This window comes from Oreochromis niloticus, linkage group LG19 (genome assembly GCF_001858045.2).
Source record: "Oreochromis niloticus isolate F11D_XX linkage group LG19, O_niloticus_UMD_NMBU, whole genome shotgun sequence".
Lineage (NCBI taxonomy): Eukaryota > Metazoa > Chordata > Actinopteri > Cichliformes > Cichlidae > Oreochromis > Oreochromis niloticus.
This window is the reverse complement of record NC_031983.2, coordinates 3,803,287-3,819,751: the sequence shown is the minus strand read 5'-3', so window position 1 is coordinate 3,819,751 and position 16,465 is coordinate 3,803,287. Positions and strand designations below refer to the sequence as shown.

Genomic DNA, 16,465 nt, shown 5'->3' with positions numbered 1-16,465 from the left:
TTAATGTTCATTAGGCCTTACAATATGAAAGTCACCTTTCATTAGGAGTGATGATCCTTGACAAATTAAAGGCTGCTATCTGCAGAACTTTGAGATCCATGCATATGCACACATGCAAGTTGTCAAATGAGACTGATACAGAGTAATCCACTGAAGCCCTGCTAGTGACTTAGAAATGCACAGGACACTTTCTTGAATCAAGTACAGTTTTTCGCTTTTTAGGCACAGCAAAGGAACTTTCTATTTTATACCCAGAGCAAAAATTGCATTATTGATACAAACTGTTGAACTCAGAAAAGATAAAATATGTATACAAATACGAACTATCTATATGATACATGTCTAATATACAGATGCTTTAGTTTTTTAAAACAAATCTTAAATGCAGCCTGACTAAACAAACATAAAGGCCACATGTCTACACAGCAGGAGGTCTGAAGTGGGTCAAAACATGTTGAATGTGCTGGAAGGCAGCTGCAGCACGCGCGCACACACACACACACAAACACAGAGTGAGAGAGAGAGAGAGCTGTTCAGTCCTTTTAAACTGTTGAAATTGACTTAATCAGATTAAACATTCCTGAGCAGTAGCAGTGATATGACAGTTTGCCTTCAGCATGTGCGCAGTGAAGTTTAATCTATTGCTGATGCTGTCTCTATGTGCGTTCAAGTTGAGTCACAGTTGGCCTGTCAAAAATCTTCAAGAGGAATTCAGGCTCAGCTGAGCAGCCCTAAATGCTTCCAGATGGAGGGAAAGCCCCACCACTGCTTCCTGTGGCCCTCATTCCCTCCCTTTAATCCACCATCCCTCCATTGCTGTATCCATCCTTCCATTTGCCCAGCTGAGCTGTTCAAGTAATGGTGTCATTCATTACAGTTGACTCAATGTAAGGGCAACAAGAATTCTGCAATGAAAAGCAGAAACTTATTTCTACAAAAATATTCTAATATAGATAATAAAAAATAAACACATAGTCTAGTTAATGCACTGAAGTTAGATTGGTAGATTTTTGTTACATGCTGCAATCACTATTACTAGATCCACTACATGTTAAGTGGTGGATCTACCCTATCATCTAATAAAACTGTTTTCATAAAGCTGATTTTATGCCCGATAAACGATTCCTGACTATTTACAGCTGAGCTGGAGAATGTAGTTGCCCTAATGTGTGTCTTTGTTTTAACAATGTTGCACTTCAGCGGTTAAAATGTGCAAGCAACCTAATTAAATACTACCTACCCACAACATTAAATTACAACTTTTGTTGCCTCCACAAAGTTGAGTTGGTGCCTTATTTGCAAGTTTGGCAATTCAGGCTTGCACACCTCCTTAACATTTCTGACATCTGGACACACTGTTGTTGACTCTCACTGTCTCTCTAAGCACTCGATTCTGACAGATGATCTTCCACAACAAAACTTAAGTGCAGCTGTAATCAGACTCACATATCCTTCCTGTTCTCTGCTGACTTTCATATGCCAGATTTGTAAAAAATTCTCATCTACACCAGATGGATCTTTCTCTAGGTTTCCCTCTGGGAGCTCCATTTAGTTTGGACAACCTCAGCATTGGCGTTTCTGACAATGTAGCATGCCACAATACATACAAACTGTGAAGTAAAGGGATACCTTGAGGACATACAATTTAAGAGGGCCCCTGCTGGTTCCCTGGGGAACTCCTTTGTGACAGTTTATGAACACTAGCAGGTGTGTTTCCCACTGAATCATATGGGCCTGTGCTATAAGCACGATGGCGTTAGAAAGCTCAGTATATGGTCTGAGCTATGTGACTTTCTGGCTCTCCACACAAAATACCACTGCTATCATATAAAACTTTTAGCAAAGACTCCTGTGGGATGTCAAAAGTAGAGCTTAGTACAGAACAAGCATCTTCTCAGAAAAGGGACACGCTTTCATTTCAGTAAAGCAGAATGATATATTTAGTAGCACAAAATACATTATCATATATGGAGCTCCACAGTGAGCGTGTTTAGATCAGCTGGTGGATTGTCTTTACATTGTGGAGGTATTTGGCATTACAAGCCATTGTACGCCACACTTAATCTTTTTCATCTGTTCATTGAGGATTGATTTGGTAATGATTCCAGCAAAGAGTGTAATTTTTCATGCCACCTTCACCAACATTTATCTAAAGGCTGGCTGTCAAAGGAGATTTTGTTAGATGTTGTTGGCAAATGTAGATAGTATCCCTTTAATCCACAGAGCATGAGAAAAGAGATGAAAACAAGTGAAGAGAGCAGTAGGCATATGGTCTGTGAGAAGACGAAATGAAGTCAGAGTGGTGAAGAACAAAGTATCAGATAGAAGATAAGACATGGGGTTAACACAGTTTCTTACAGTTTAAAAAGAGCAAGACCAATGTTGATCCATTTTGAAATATGACGGCTTCTATTTTGCTTATGCTGCTGAAACTAAAAATAAGGAAGTTAAATGAAAACTCACATTGCTCCATTTTCTTTCATTTTGATTTTGTGTTGTGAAAGCCAACAGAATTAACCATAACAAAGTTTAATGGGTTAGTGAGGTATGCTGAGCATAAAACCAGAGTCTTCAGTTTCACAAAGGTGGCTCTTTTTATCTGTTTAGACCACTACAGTAACAACTTCAGATAATGTTATGTTCTGGTTTACAAACAACTGTGAGAGCCACATTTTCCCACATTCTTGGCCCAACAGCATGCACTAAAATCAATTGTTCAGATTGTTACCTTATGGAATACATTGTTATATTATACATGGTAAGAAATACGTTAGTAATTCTGGCATATAAAGTCGTCCAGTTACACAAGTGCAGACCTAAAATACTTGCATTCAGTTTACTCTTACCGTCCATAAATACAGAATGCTGCTGTCATTTATCAAGCGTTTAATAAAGGGTACTCGTAAAAAAAAAATAACAAAAAAAAAAAATGGGAGCACCCGGCTAAAACAACCAAAAGAGGAAGAAGACCATAACCAGCAGCAGGCCACCGGATTCAGGTTTCTCCCCTAACCTAGTCCTGGGAAACTAAACTAAAAGTAACCAAAACAGAAAACAGTACTACCGGTAACTCCCACTCAGTCAATACTTAATAAACAGAGCTTTAACAGATATAAAGAAAATGTATAAATATGTTTTATGCTTAGTCCTGCCAAGCCCTTTTTACATGATTATAAAACAAATTCAACTAATTATAACCAATACAACTAATACTAAATTCCCACTGTTAGGGTCAGTGGTACGTGGTTCTTGTCACACATTTTCTCCAATAGATAATATGATTTTTGTCATTCTGGACAGAAAACAGACAATCTTAATGAGGAAAAAAATAGGAATTTCTTAAAATATTTTTGACAATCACTTGAACCCTGGCACCAAATATATCGAGTCAGGTCAAGATTTTTCAGATGCATAACTGCTCCCGTGGGTTCATTTCCTGCGAATCAGTGTCTTTGGTTTCAGATCTGCATTTATAAACTCACATCAGCAGCACTGATTCACTAGAGGAAACAGACTGTGAGACAAAAAAGGAAGTGAGACATAAAAGAGAGATACAGTATTTCGCAAGAACCTTTTAGGTTAAATGTTAGCACAGTTACTCTGTCTAGAGCAGGGGTGTCGAACTCCAGGCCTCGAGGGCCGATGTCCTGCAGGTTTTAGATTTCACCCTGTTTCAACACACCTGAATCAAATGATTAGTTCATTACCAGGCCTCTGGAGAACTTTAAGACATGTTGAAGAGGTAATTTAGCTATTTAAATCAGCTGCGTTGGATCAAGGACACATCTAAAACCTGCAGGACACCGGCCCTCGAGGCCTGGAGTTCGACACCTGAGGTCTAGAGGATTGATCGGCAGGTAAGATCCACAAATTCTAAAGGAATTTTACTCTGAGAGGTAAAACACTGAACCTTAACATTTGATGGAGATTTAGACTTGTTTGTCTTGAGGTTGTGCAAAACTCAGGCCAGTATTTATCAAAATCTTTTCAAGAAATACCGACCCACTCCAACTAATTTCCAGAAAAACGGACTAATCGTTCAGTCAAGAAAAGTCCAACAATATTAAATTCATGTTACATGGAGCTAAAACGCTTTTACTCGACTTGGTTAAAACAAAGAATATAATGGAAAAAAGACTTTTGCTTTAACAGAAGACTAATTGACAAACTGCCCTTAAGATTAAACTCTGAAATGTGGAGGTCAGCTGCTCACTGACTTAATACAATATGAGGAAGTGAAGGAATGTCAAGGGCTCTTATGCAACAACACAACAAACTGAGAGCAGGGTGCCTCCTTTAGGCAGCCAACACACACACAGACACACACACAGATATCCTACCCCTGCTGATTCGTTGTTTCTCTCCAGACAGGATACCAGGAGTATCAATGATGCTGATGCTCTGAAGAACCTGATTGGGCATCTGGGAGCAAATAAACCTGAACAGTGAGAATTGAGTGAGAATTCATGTTTTCAGGGCAACAACTCTTTTATCTCAGGCTAACGAACTGTCGGCTGGTCAGATAGTTCAAGAAAGTAACATATCCACACCCCCATCCACCCAACCACTTACTTTACCCTTGAGATTATCGAACTACAGCAAATCTACTCTACGAAGAACTCTAGCAAGATGAACTTTACAAAAAGTAGTTTAAGCTAGTGTGTAAAAACAGTCAAATTGTCAGTATACAAGAAATATTTCCTCAGGGTGAAAATTCAGGGGTGGGTGGTGGGGGTGGGTGGGGGGTTATCTGTGACATGCAGCAGGATGCAAAGGTTACTGTGTTGCTGCTGTCACCATGATCAGGGTTAAAACAAAAGGTGGGGTCAGAGGTCAAAGAAAGTTAAAAAAAAAGTCGAAAATGATAAAGAAAAAAACTCCTTCTGTAGACAATGTGCCATATAGTGGGTTGCTCTTTGATGCAGCTGCGTATATTTAGGTCAGTAATCTGGACCTCGTCTATAGTTGTGACATTTGGATACACCCATACAGTTTATGAATACAGCTTTCTAACTATGATTGTTAGTATGAGCTGATAATTTCGGACTGCACCCTATCATGCAAATACAGTTTCTTGGCTCTAAAAGTACCAACAAAATACAGAACCCAGTGGGTGATGTTACATCGGCTGCATCAATCTTTTATAGGCTATACATTACCATGTAGACTTGCTTGACTTGCTAGACTTGCTTTACTAGTTTATTATTACACCGTGGTTGTTATCATTGTTCTCTCTTATCTGCCAGGTTCTGGTCACTGTACTTCTAATCTCCCTGTCACCTAAATTTAGTCGAGAGGCTACAGGAGCTATAAATTGCCTCGACTTGTCAGGGATGCGGCAGCCTGACAGTGAGAAAAAACAAAGCCACCATATTGACACACGGTGACGCACACACACACTTCCCCTTGGAAACAATAACTTATTTTGGAGGGTCTCAATGGGACAAGACGGGATTTAGGGCTTAAGGAATGCTTCAGGTGTATATTTACAAAAAGACATTCAGAGGGTGGACTGTGTCCACTTCCTCTCTCCTGCTCTTACACATATTTCTGGACAGAGGAAATACTTTTGGACAGGAGTGGCTTTAGCTAAATTTAAATGCCTGATACAAACTCTAGACTCTGACAGCTAATAGCATGTGTTTATATGTCAGTGTGGGGTGACAGAGGTCACTTCCCACGTTGTAAATGTTTTGAGGAAAGCAGTGACAGAAGTGGGAGGAAGTGCCAGCATTTCTTTGTGTTCATGGAGTGGTGTTTGCCAAAGTGGGAGCAAGGTCACAAGAGTGTAAAAAAAAGAAAACAAAGAAAAACGCATATTCAAAATGTGTATTACACATGAATGCGAGCTATCTACTGTAAAAATATCCATAGACTTACACATTGACGTCACTGGAATAGTATATGTAAAATAATCCCATGCGTATGATAAATAGCCTATTCAAAAGTTTCTTCTGGATTTAGCTACTTTGGTTCTTGGGTGTGTCTGTCTGTGTGAAAAGTAGTGAAACAAAGTGACAACAATCTACAAAGGCAGAAAATAAGATCAAACCCGCAATTACATGGAATTATTCTCTAAGGATTAAATTTAAGTGTTGATCTCTTTGAGGACCGGGTGGACCACTGGTCTCTAATGTCACATCAGTCTGCACCCATCCTATTTATCCAACCGCTCTGCGTTCTGTCTGTATGAAAAATCTATACAGAAAAGGTAACAAATAAATCACAGCCCATCTAAGAAGCTTATAGATCTGTTGTTCCATACTCCTCACTCTCCCTCCATCAGGAGAGATCAACAGTTTTCTCATCCGTACTGTATTTCTTCGATGACCTCAGCTGCATGATGAAAAAAGGAATTAAGTCTAATGACCAGCGATTAAAATGATTAATGGTTCTGGAGATCAGCAGGCAAACATCCAGAGAGCCCTACAGTATATGGACTGATCCACTGGTCGATATGTGTGTTGTTATTATAGATCAGTCAGTCTGAGTTACATTTTATTTGATTGGCTTTGCTTCATTATTGTTTGTTTTGGTCTCCATCAGACCAAGAAGAGGAGTGGATCAAAATCCCTCCTAAAATGTGGGCAAACCTGGTGACCAACTAAACTAAAGGTCTTACCGCTCTGCTCGCCAACAAGGGTTTCTCCATCATATTCTCATTAATAAATAAATCATAATTTTCTCATGATTAAATGTTGCTTTTAATTATTGTAACAAATTTCACTCAAACAGAGAATGAAAGCATTTAAAAATTGAAAAGAAACAAAAAAAAAGGCCTTGGCTAACAATCTGACTAGCTAGTCTTAACCAGCAAGGGTGCATCAACGTTTTATGTTGTTTTCTTAAAAACCTTTTATCATTTTATAGTAAGGTAAGATGTCTAAAGTCTGATTTTTGTACACTATGGGGTAATATTGCGCAGTATGTGGTCTGACACCAAACATGGAGATTTTTAATCCTCGGAGGTCTATACTATCATGACCCCAACCTTAAACCTAAATCTAACCCTAGGCAATCAGAATACATAGTTGGCATTTTTCTTAAACAGTTTGAAAACAACAAAACACACATAAAAAACTATTCACATCTTGACATAATAGTTCCATTCTGGCCTAGTCTTAGGGTAGGGTTAAGGTTAGGGTTGCTGCCTACAATGACTTGGATCTCTGAGGGCTAAACAAAAACTATAACTGAAGGAACTCGACTTTCTCATAAAATACAGTACATCAAATATTAAAACCCTCTTTGAATTTCAGGGTTAGAAACATATCTAGATGGACACTGAGGGTTGTTTAAGCTGTGTTTTTGCTTCTTTAACGTGTGCATGCCTTTACCTGTTGAGGAAGGAGTTTCCAAACGCGTTGAGTTTCCTGAAGGGTTTCTTGGGGTCGACGACTAGAGCATTGCCTGGGACAACCCCCTCATTCTCACCATACATCACTGCTATAAAGCCATCAGTGGTTGGCTCTGGACCGATCCGCATCCCAGGGAAATCTTGTTCCAGTAAATACCTGGGCCAAAGACAGAATATATGTAGTTCAACTTGAACGACTTTCAGGATCTTACCGTACTTACAACAATAAGAGTGTTTGAAAAAAACGTTGTTTTAGTGTAGTCCAGAAATTTGCAATCATGTTCTACATCTGTTAGAATATCACAGTCAAATCATTGTTTACAATCCAAACATCCGACTTGTAAATGTTTCTGTACTTAATACTTATGAGGGTATGTGTATGTAGGCACATTACACGTGTGCTCACTAAAAACATATACACAAGTCACACAAATGGTTTACTTTTCTTAGACGTGCTCTGTTTGACACCTTCATTCAGTAAGTCTGGGTACCCCCACCGTGTTAGGCTTCATAAAAAAGGGTGAATAGAAAGCAGTGTTACAATAACAATATTCTACTGGGGTCAGCAGTGCCTTGCCAAAACCACGCCTAGTTTTCAAAAATTAAAATAAAGGTATGCATCCATAAACAGCAAGGGTCTAAAAGGACAAATTAGTCGTTTTTGGAGATTTGAAAAACAAGGAAGAATACTCTATGCACATTAAAAAGATGAAAACTTTGACTTGGAAAAAAGGTTGTTCCATCGTTAATTAACAATTGGATATTACATTAGGATACAAGGGACCTGGACTTTTATGGACCTTTTGTCACAACAGTTACATTAATACAGCACATTTTCCTGCTCTTAATGAGTAATAATGTAAAACGTGCTTAATTTGCTTGTAAATACAACAGGTAACTATACTGAAAATAAAAAACAGGATTGAGCAAGATTAGGGTGGTGCAGGCAGAAACTAAAGCATGGGCAAGAGAATGGACTGCACATGTTAGATTGTTGGCTAACATAAACTTCATGTGGTTGAACACACAACTCATGTGGTTCACACAATAATATCACCTTCCAAAAGATTGCATAACAGAAGCCTTTCACAAACAGTGAGTGAACTCATTCATCAGCTTACGCAGGAATCATGTCCAACAAATCATGGAATTTTACAAAGAGGGAGGGAAGCATTGCATGGCTGTGTCAGGTGATCAGACAGGTGCTCTTCAGTGGAGCTGATAGCAAGAATAAAAAAAAAAAAAAAAACAGGAAGTCATTCTAGATTTGTGGTTCATCTAAAACCACGGAAAACAACCCAGTCATTTTGTCTTCAGCTGAAGTGATATTTTCAGTTTCTTCATCAGTTTATTCTTCAACCATACAAGTAAATAACAAGACAGTGTATGTGTATGTTTATCTGCATCAGTTTCTGACAAAATGAATACGTTTATATAGCAAGTCTAATTCCTTCAGTATAAACAGTGTGTTCTAATCTCTGTAGTAAAATATAGTGGTCATCGGTATCGAACGCTGCACTGCAGTCTGGCAGAATAAGCACAGAGATTCCATTGTCAGAGACCATAAGAAGGTCATTCATAACCTTTGATATGATGCACATTAAATCCTTCAAATAAACACTTAAAGTTAACTGTGTGACCACTTTTCTTTCAAGATTTTTTTAAATAAAAGAAAGGTTAAAAATGAGTCTACAAATAGCTCAGACAGCTGGACCAAATAAGGGTGTTTTAAGTAATGGTTTAATTACCACAACCTTAAATTGAAGCATTAATAATTGGTGAAACTTCTTTGAGCAGTCTTGTAGGAATGGAGAACCCATTCCTACAAGACTTTAGACCAAAAGACACAATGATGTTTTACAGAAAGACTTTTTTGGCATGAATTCAAAGATTGCTAGGAGAAAAGAGTCTAAGTAAATATCAGCAGCTACTGACGTTGCTGTATAATAATGATACATCTGTGTTTATGTTATGACAAAAAAAAATTTTAATAGTTAACATTTTATTTGTGAAAGTTAAAGTTAAAGGAACGGTTGGCCCAACAGAGCTCTTACTGTGTGTCAGTCTGGCTACAGTCCTGAGAAGAAAGCTGGATTGTTAATGTTTTCCTTGAAGAGTGACAAATATATTGTTAATCTATTTTTTAAAAAAAAACAAAAAACAAAAAAAAATTTCAGGCCTAACACTCTTAATGAGTGCAAAGCCATTTCCTCTCCAGCTTATGGATTATCTGCTTTAAGCTGCACGTTTGTGAGTTATAGCAGGGAGTCAAGCATGTCTTACTTGTTGCCTTCCTTTTTCAGAAACCACAGCATCCAGGGTCATGTATAGTGATGACGTAACACAATAATAAAATAATTGACCTCTGTGGGAGTAAAGTTTAGGTAGCTGCTCTGCATTGCGTTTGCACATGGTAGAAAATAATAGTGATACTTCTAAACCTCATCAGCCACTTGAGTCTAACGAGACTGTCATTTTTAACATCTGCATGTTAAAATCACCTACAATAATTACTTTGTCAGAACTGAGCACGAAATCAGACGAAAAGTCTCCGAAATCAGATATTAACTAAGGACTAAAACATTCTAACGTAACAACTAAAACTGTTTATTGACTGTGCCAAGGCTGATAGTCAGGCTTTCAAACTGTTAGGTCTTGGGTTAATTAAGAAGCCAGAGTTTACTGGCTAACAGGGAGAGACCCAATGTTTAATACATTTAATTATGAACTATTGAAAATCAGCTTCACATGGGTCAGACATCAACACCACTATGTAAATTTGTACCAAAACTGTTTCACCCATTTTCAATGACTGGGTACTATTTTTAGTAAGAAAAATATTCAGTTTATGATCAGGTTTGTTACAGACAAGAATTAAATAATCACACATTTATGATTCTGGAACAGCACATTTTAACCTTTTTAGTCTTTTAAAAAAAAGTCTAAAAAAAAGACTAACTTTTAGTCTTTTAAAAAAAAAAGACTAAAAAGGGCTTAGTTGATCGTTAAAACTATTTTTAATTACTTAAACAGCAGTTTGACTTTTAATTTGATGCCACAGGAAATCCCAGATCTATTGTCACAAAAACAGGCCATTGGCCAGTTTCTGAGGTCCAGTCACACAGGGCTCTGATCTCTGTAACGGAACAGCTGTGTTTGCACAGACTTTGAAAATAAATCTTTTTCCTTTCCTTTCATCTTAACACTGACCTTGTCTACTTTTCCACTTGCTTTTCCTTATGCAAGAAAAGTGAGAAAGGAAGGAAGAGAGGGAAGATGGCTCTTTCTCGTCACCTCCTGTCTTTGTGGACAGCACAGACTTCAAAGAGTGAGCAAGACCCAAGGATGGAAAACTACCGTGCATGCCCCTATACTGAAACGTCAGAAACGACAGAGCCGCTTTAATGTTACATGTCACTTGGCCTTACAGTTTAGTCATAATCCTCCCTCATGTTTTCATTTAGCTACTGATCCACAAGAATTTCCACCTCTAGCTGCAGTTTGAAAAATTGTGGAAGATCCGTTCTGATTGTAGTTGTTTATGTGCATTTTTATCTTTGTGCAACTGATGAAAAATGTGAGAAATATCTTTTCTTCTCCTTTCTTGACAACCACTCATACAATGTTCTTCAAACTTGGCAGGTAAAATGCTGAGGACCCACGTTAGCACAGCGCTGACACTTAATTGTAAGGACAGGTGGACAAATGTATTACAGCAATGGTTGAACATTCATGGATATTAATGCATTCCCAACTCTTCACACAAAGACACCCGGACATGTTTATAATCTTATTTTGTTTGGCTCTAGTTTCCTATGAAAAAATTACTTCTGTCATTCATGTAGAGATTTTTGAGCTTCCACCCATATTCTTTCCATTTCTGCGAGCATTTCCTTATAGCTGTGTAACAGTTACACTGTTTGGTCATTTGTGTTCAGTTAGGAAATTGTGACCTTTAGTGGGATTATAGAAAAATACTTTATAGAAAATATGCAAATATTTATCATCAATTAACATAGATGCAAACAAATTATAAATTAGATATAAAAATTGGATTGGGGTTTGGTCAGATTACTACTACTGTCCATACAGAATGCACTAAGACCTGTTCGTGTCTATCAAGCTGCCCACTAGGCCACAGCTTACGCCAGGGTTTCAGTTCACTCTTGTGAGACAAGAAGAAGAAGAAAATATGTTGACTCGGCAATTTACTGGCAACATGTTCCCATGATTCAGAGCATTCCGGCGCAAGGTGGAGCTTCGGTTGTGCCCTCACCACCCCCTACCCCACAGAGACACACACACACACACACACACACATTACTAACTGCCAAAGTTTCTCTGCAGCTTGTGTAAGACTTGAAGGGATTGCAGGTCAGATCTGCTGGTCTACCTTGTTGCCAAAACAACTGTTTTCACTCAACATGTAGTCACACACCCACACACATGCACGTGCTCTCTCTTTCTCTGTCTCTCTCTGCAGACATGAGATAAGCTTGGTGAAATGCAACTGAAATGTGATGACCTATGCTCTGAGTTTGTTGCACCATATCATTCACTCCTTACTTATTCAGAGTTATGAATGTGCCTTATTTTTTTCCATTACATCAATGAAGTTCTGAAAAAGGCTCAGACACATTCACACAAAAAAACCCACCATGAGACCTTCAGTGACAAAATCTGCAGGTGCATGTTGGACTTTCAATTCTTCTGCAGGAAGCCTGGCTGCAACATTCATGGAAACTAATCTAACAGCTTATCCATGAGGTGGTTAGACTGTTACAACCTTAGTGACTAACCCATTAAGATTAAATATGTCAAAACCCTGAAGAGTAGAAGTAATGCCAAATTCCTTTGGAAAATTGGCCGATCTATTTGGTAATTGCAACATTCATTTCTATTATGGGAAAATGAGACTATGCTACTTTTGGGAACTGTTTCTGATTCTCAGCAAAGCTTGGGTGATACAGAGAGAACAGGTTTCTGAGCTTTTTTAAGGAAAATTGTCCCCACACAGCTCAATACTAAACTAATCGTATTAATGGCATGGTAAGATTAAAAGCAAGCTCATGGCCCTCTATGGCTAGTTTAAGCTAGTGCTATCAGGGGTGCAGCAGGTAAAACACACAGAAGGAAGTTTGGTTTAATTCCAAAAGCCATTAAAACTTTGTATGAAGTGAAAACTCTACTGATAATGTTGACCTGTGTCTTTAACTGAAAATAAATATTAATTGCGCTCACTGTAGTCTTCTTTTAGTAAAGACATTTTTAAAAAGCTGTTTTTTTATACCTGTAACTATAGACCTGCTAGTTGGATTGGATTTTATGAGACCAGAATTTACTCTGAGACTGCATTCACTTGTTTGACATGTTACAATTTGCTATGATACATGTTCATGCCTGTTTCATGAACATGGAAGGGCTTTAAATTGACATAATTTCTCATGAAGTCCTTCCAGTGTAATAAAATCACTCCATCCCGCAGCACCAAAACAGGATGTGTTGTCACAGGTCTGAATTAGATAATCAGGAAGGATCCTAATAGGAAGCTGTAAACTCAGAGAGCGCTGTTATAGTTTACAGTCTGGTAGTGAAGCTCTGTTTAAAAGCTAGCAACGAGAAGGAAATTAAATCCTAATTATGTTTAAAAAAAAGATTTTTCTGTTTTCCTACAGGCTAAAGTCACACTGGCCTCATCTTAATCACCTACAACACTAAAAATCACCAGTAATAATCCAGTCCAGCATTAGAGGCAAAGTGGAGATGGGTTGGACATGGGCAGGAGGAAAGGAGAAAGACTACAGGGAAAAACCTGAGTGAAGAAGGATAGGGAGAGGACTGGTGCAACAGCAGAGGACGCTGGGGTTAGAGTGAGATGGAGGCAGGTCAACTGTGGCTACCCATAAAGTAAGTGGCCGAAAGAAGAATAAGAAGATTTGCATGGTCTCCAAGCTGCCTTTTTATTCACACCTAATCATCTGGAAGTTTAGCCAGAAAACTGAAAATATATTATTAAGGTTTATGCAACAGGACAATACTACTGTCAGTTTACCCATAAAGAAAAGAACTCCATACTTTTAATCTGGCCCTTACATATTATTTCTTTTGCAGCTAAATTATTTATTAGCAATTGTCCAATATTGAAGGAGGAACCTAAAACTGGCAGGGATCCTGAACTGTTCCAGTTAACTTTTACCTTATTCCATGTTTTTAAAAAAAATTCTACATCTAATTTTGAAAGTTAATTCTCAGGGTGACTTTGTCTCCCCCCCCCCCCCCCCCCCCCCCCCCCCGCCAAGAGGTACACTTTGTTTTCTGTTCCTGTTGGTTATATGTGGTTTTTGGTTTGTTTGGTGATTATTTTTGTACCCTGATGACCTTTAAAAGCAGACTGTATTTTTGGTTCTGTTCCTGATATGATGTCACCCCTGTGGCATCGACTTACGTAGCGATTATGTTTACTTTGGCGTATCGCACTTAACTGAGGTGGTCATGTCATTTTTTTTTCTCTGTTTCTGAAATAGTGGAACAGAATAATTTAAACTTTGATTCATTATCTAATAGATTCAAAGGGTTGGCTGTGTTTTCCTTGTGTGTTTGTCCACTCTGACTCTGATGAAGGCACAGTAGTGTTGAAATCTCACTCTGTTTGCATAAGTCACGACTGTGAATTTAACTTGTTTGCTTCCTGTCATTCATAATGCCACAGCTCACTCCCAATAAGAAAGGATAGTAAAAGTCACTTCGGCACAAATTTGGGATCCCCACGGTGTTTGTCTTTCAATTGTATTTCAAGTTGAGTTGCTGATGTCACTGAATCTTGGGGGGGGGCATAATTAGGAATTTCTGTTTCCTAGAATAAAGACTTGCTTTGCGGGATGCTATACCAGCCGATTTCCCCACAAGGCTTCCGGGATTTCTTTGACACGTTATAGTGTCCTGTAACACTTCTCTAATCTTATCTGAAATTAAACGCGTCTTCAATTGTGACATTTTAACATGATCTGGCACGAGGTCCCACCAAATAACATTCAAGTGATGCAACAAAAATAGAGGTGGGCTTTTTTCCCTACATCTAGTACAATTCCCTGCCCTTTCAGCCTCTCCACAGACAAGAATACTAGTCAGTTGTTGGTCAGTACCTGATGAAGGTGGTTTTCCCAGTGGAGTACTGGCCGACCAGCAGTACCATGGGTTTACTCTGGAAGTCAGCAGCCTCTAGGGCCGGGGAGTGGAAGTCATGGAAGAGGTAGGTCTCTTCCAGCGGCAGCAGCTTCTTGGTGTAGAGAGTCTGCAGTCCCTCCGTAACGGTCTGGTACATCTCTCCTTCTTTGTTGCTGCCACCCTGCTCCTGTTTGACCCAGCTGAACATGCTTTCTGCTGTGTTCTGTATCCAACTTCCTTGTTTCGATGTTTCCAAATATTGCGGCTGTTTTCGCCTCCTTCTCTGTGAGCTCCGTCCTTAGCCTGAGCGGAGGGAACTGTGTGTGTCTGGCTCCACGGAATCTCTGCTACTCTCAGCACTGTGCCTCCTCTGTGTGCTGCTCTGGGCGTGTGTTGGTGATGTGGAGGGTGCTGATGTGCTTACCTGGGGGCACCGCCCTTCCCCCGTGACGACACAGACTCTCTCTCACACACACACACGCATAACGCACATACGGGGACGTTTCAAGAATGTTCTGACAGGGTATCACAGAAGCCTCCGCAACAGCACAGGAGTGCTTTCGCCACATCTAGCGACAAATCTGAATATTTGCTCACAAACAAATCCTGTGGAGACATTAAACACATGGATAGTTTTTTAGGCCCTCATACAGATGTATGACATGAAAGTAAGTAAAAACTAACTGTAGCCTAATTAAGCCACGGATGGAATAGTACGGAAGGTTTAACTTGAACTAAAAGTGCTCATTATGCAGACTCATATAAATGAGAGTAGCGATTAGATCATAATACTGATTCATTAATGTTTCTATTCCTTTAATAAAGCAACAGGAGATGGTTCTAGTTACTTTAGGCTTAATCTGTAATAATGCAGTAACATATATTAGTATAAGTATAATGATAAGTAACTAAAGCCAACATACAGTAACTTCAATCAAACTATTTTAAAGTAGAAAGCCGAAAAGTAGAAACACTCAAAGGACAGTAATCAAGTAAATATACTAAGTTACTTTCCACCACTAAACTGTCCTTTAGTGGTGGAAAGTAACTTAGGACAGCGAAGAAAGTGAGACAGGTGCAACAATATATGTTAAATAGTGCCATGAAAAAATATTTGCCTACTTCTTGATTTGTTAGTTTGTTTTTTTTTTAAATATTTATCACATTTAAATGTTTCAGATCATGAAATACTACTACTACTATTAATAATAATGGTAATAAACACAGATAAACTGTGTAAATACAGTTTTTAAATGATAATGTGAAAATAGAGCTGCATGTTGTTATAGGGAGGTGCTGTCCTGTAGCACCCACTGTTACTAAAAAACAAATGCAGCGTGTGTGTTCTATAAGGATTAAATTGCTGGAAGTTAAAATAGTCAAGGGCCAAAACAGAAATTGTCATTTTAAACATATTTATTTTTTTGGCTGATCCTGGTATTGTATAATTTAAAAGGGTGTACACCTTCCCTTTCAGTGGATCATGCAGTAGCAAAATGAGACCAAGCACAGTAGCAAATCTAAAAAGAAAAAAATATCATGGTGTTGCAACCAGCCAGTGAAAGTCCAGACATCAGCCTGACTGAAATACTGTAGTGAGTTATTAAGAGAGCTATTCATAAAGGAATATCTGTAAACATCAATGAATTGAAGTAACATTTTTTTAAAGAAGAGTTGACTAAAATTCCCCCACAGTGATGTGGGAGAAAATTGGACAAAAAAATCTTCGTCCTTCAAGTGACTTATTACTGGCATAGGTGGTTCCTCAAGCTACTGAATCTTATTGACTTACTTACTTGCTTTTTCACAAACTGTTTCTGCATATTTGCTTAGTGTTTATTAATAAATAACAACACTGTGTATTATGTCATGTTTTGTAGTTTCAGTTTCAGTTTTCAGTTTTATTTGTCATATGCAAGTTAGCACAGGGTCAACATTGCAATG

At 38.5% G+C, this 16,465-nt stretch overlaps 1 protein-coding gene across 1 annotated transcript in view; it reads right to left on the bottom strand.

Moving 5' to 3' along the window:
* The window catches only part of ehd4 (EH-domain containing 4), a 46,723-nt gene extending 31,617 nt beyond the window's left edge, over positions 1-15,106 (bottom strand). Inside the window, exons 1-3 of the mRNA XM_003451184.5 lie at positions 14,500-15,106; positions 7,338-7,514; positions 4,341-4,438 (exon numbers count right to left, since the gene is read on the bottom strand). Of these exons, the coding sequence (XP_003451232.1) occupies positions 4,341-4,438; positions 7,338-7,514; positions 14,500-14,729 (505 nt within the window). The 5' untranslated portion in view covers positions 14,730-15,106. The remainder of the gene's footprint in view (positions 1-4,340; positions 4,439-7,337; positions 7,515-14,499) is intronic.
* Positions 15,107-16,465: the final 1,359 nt, after the last annotated feature.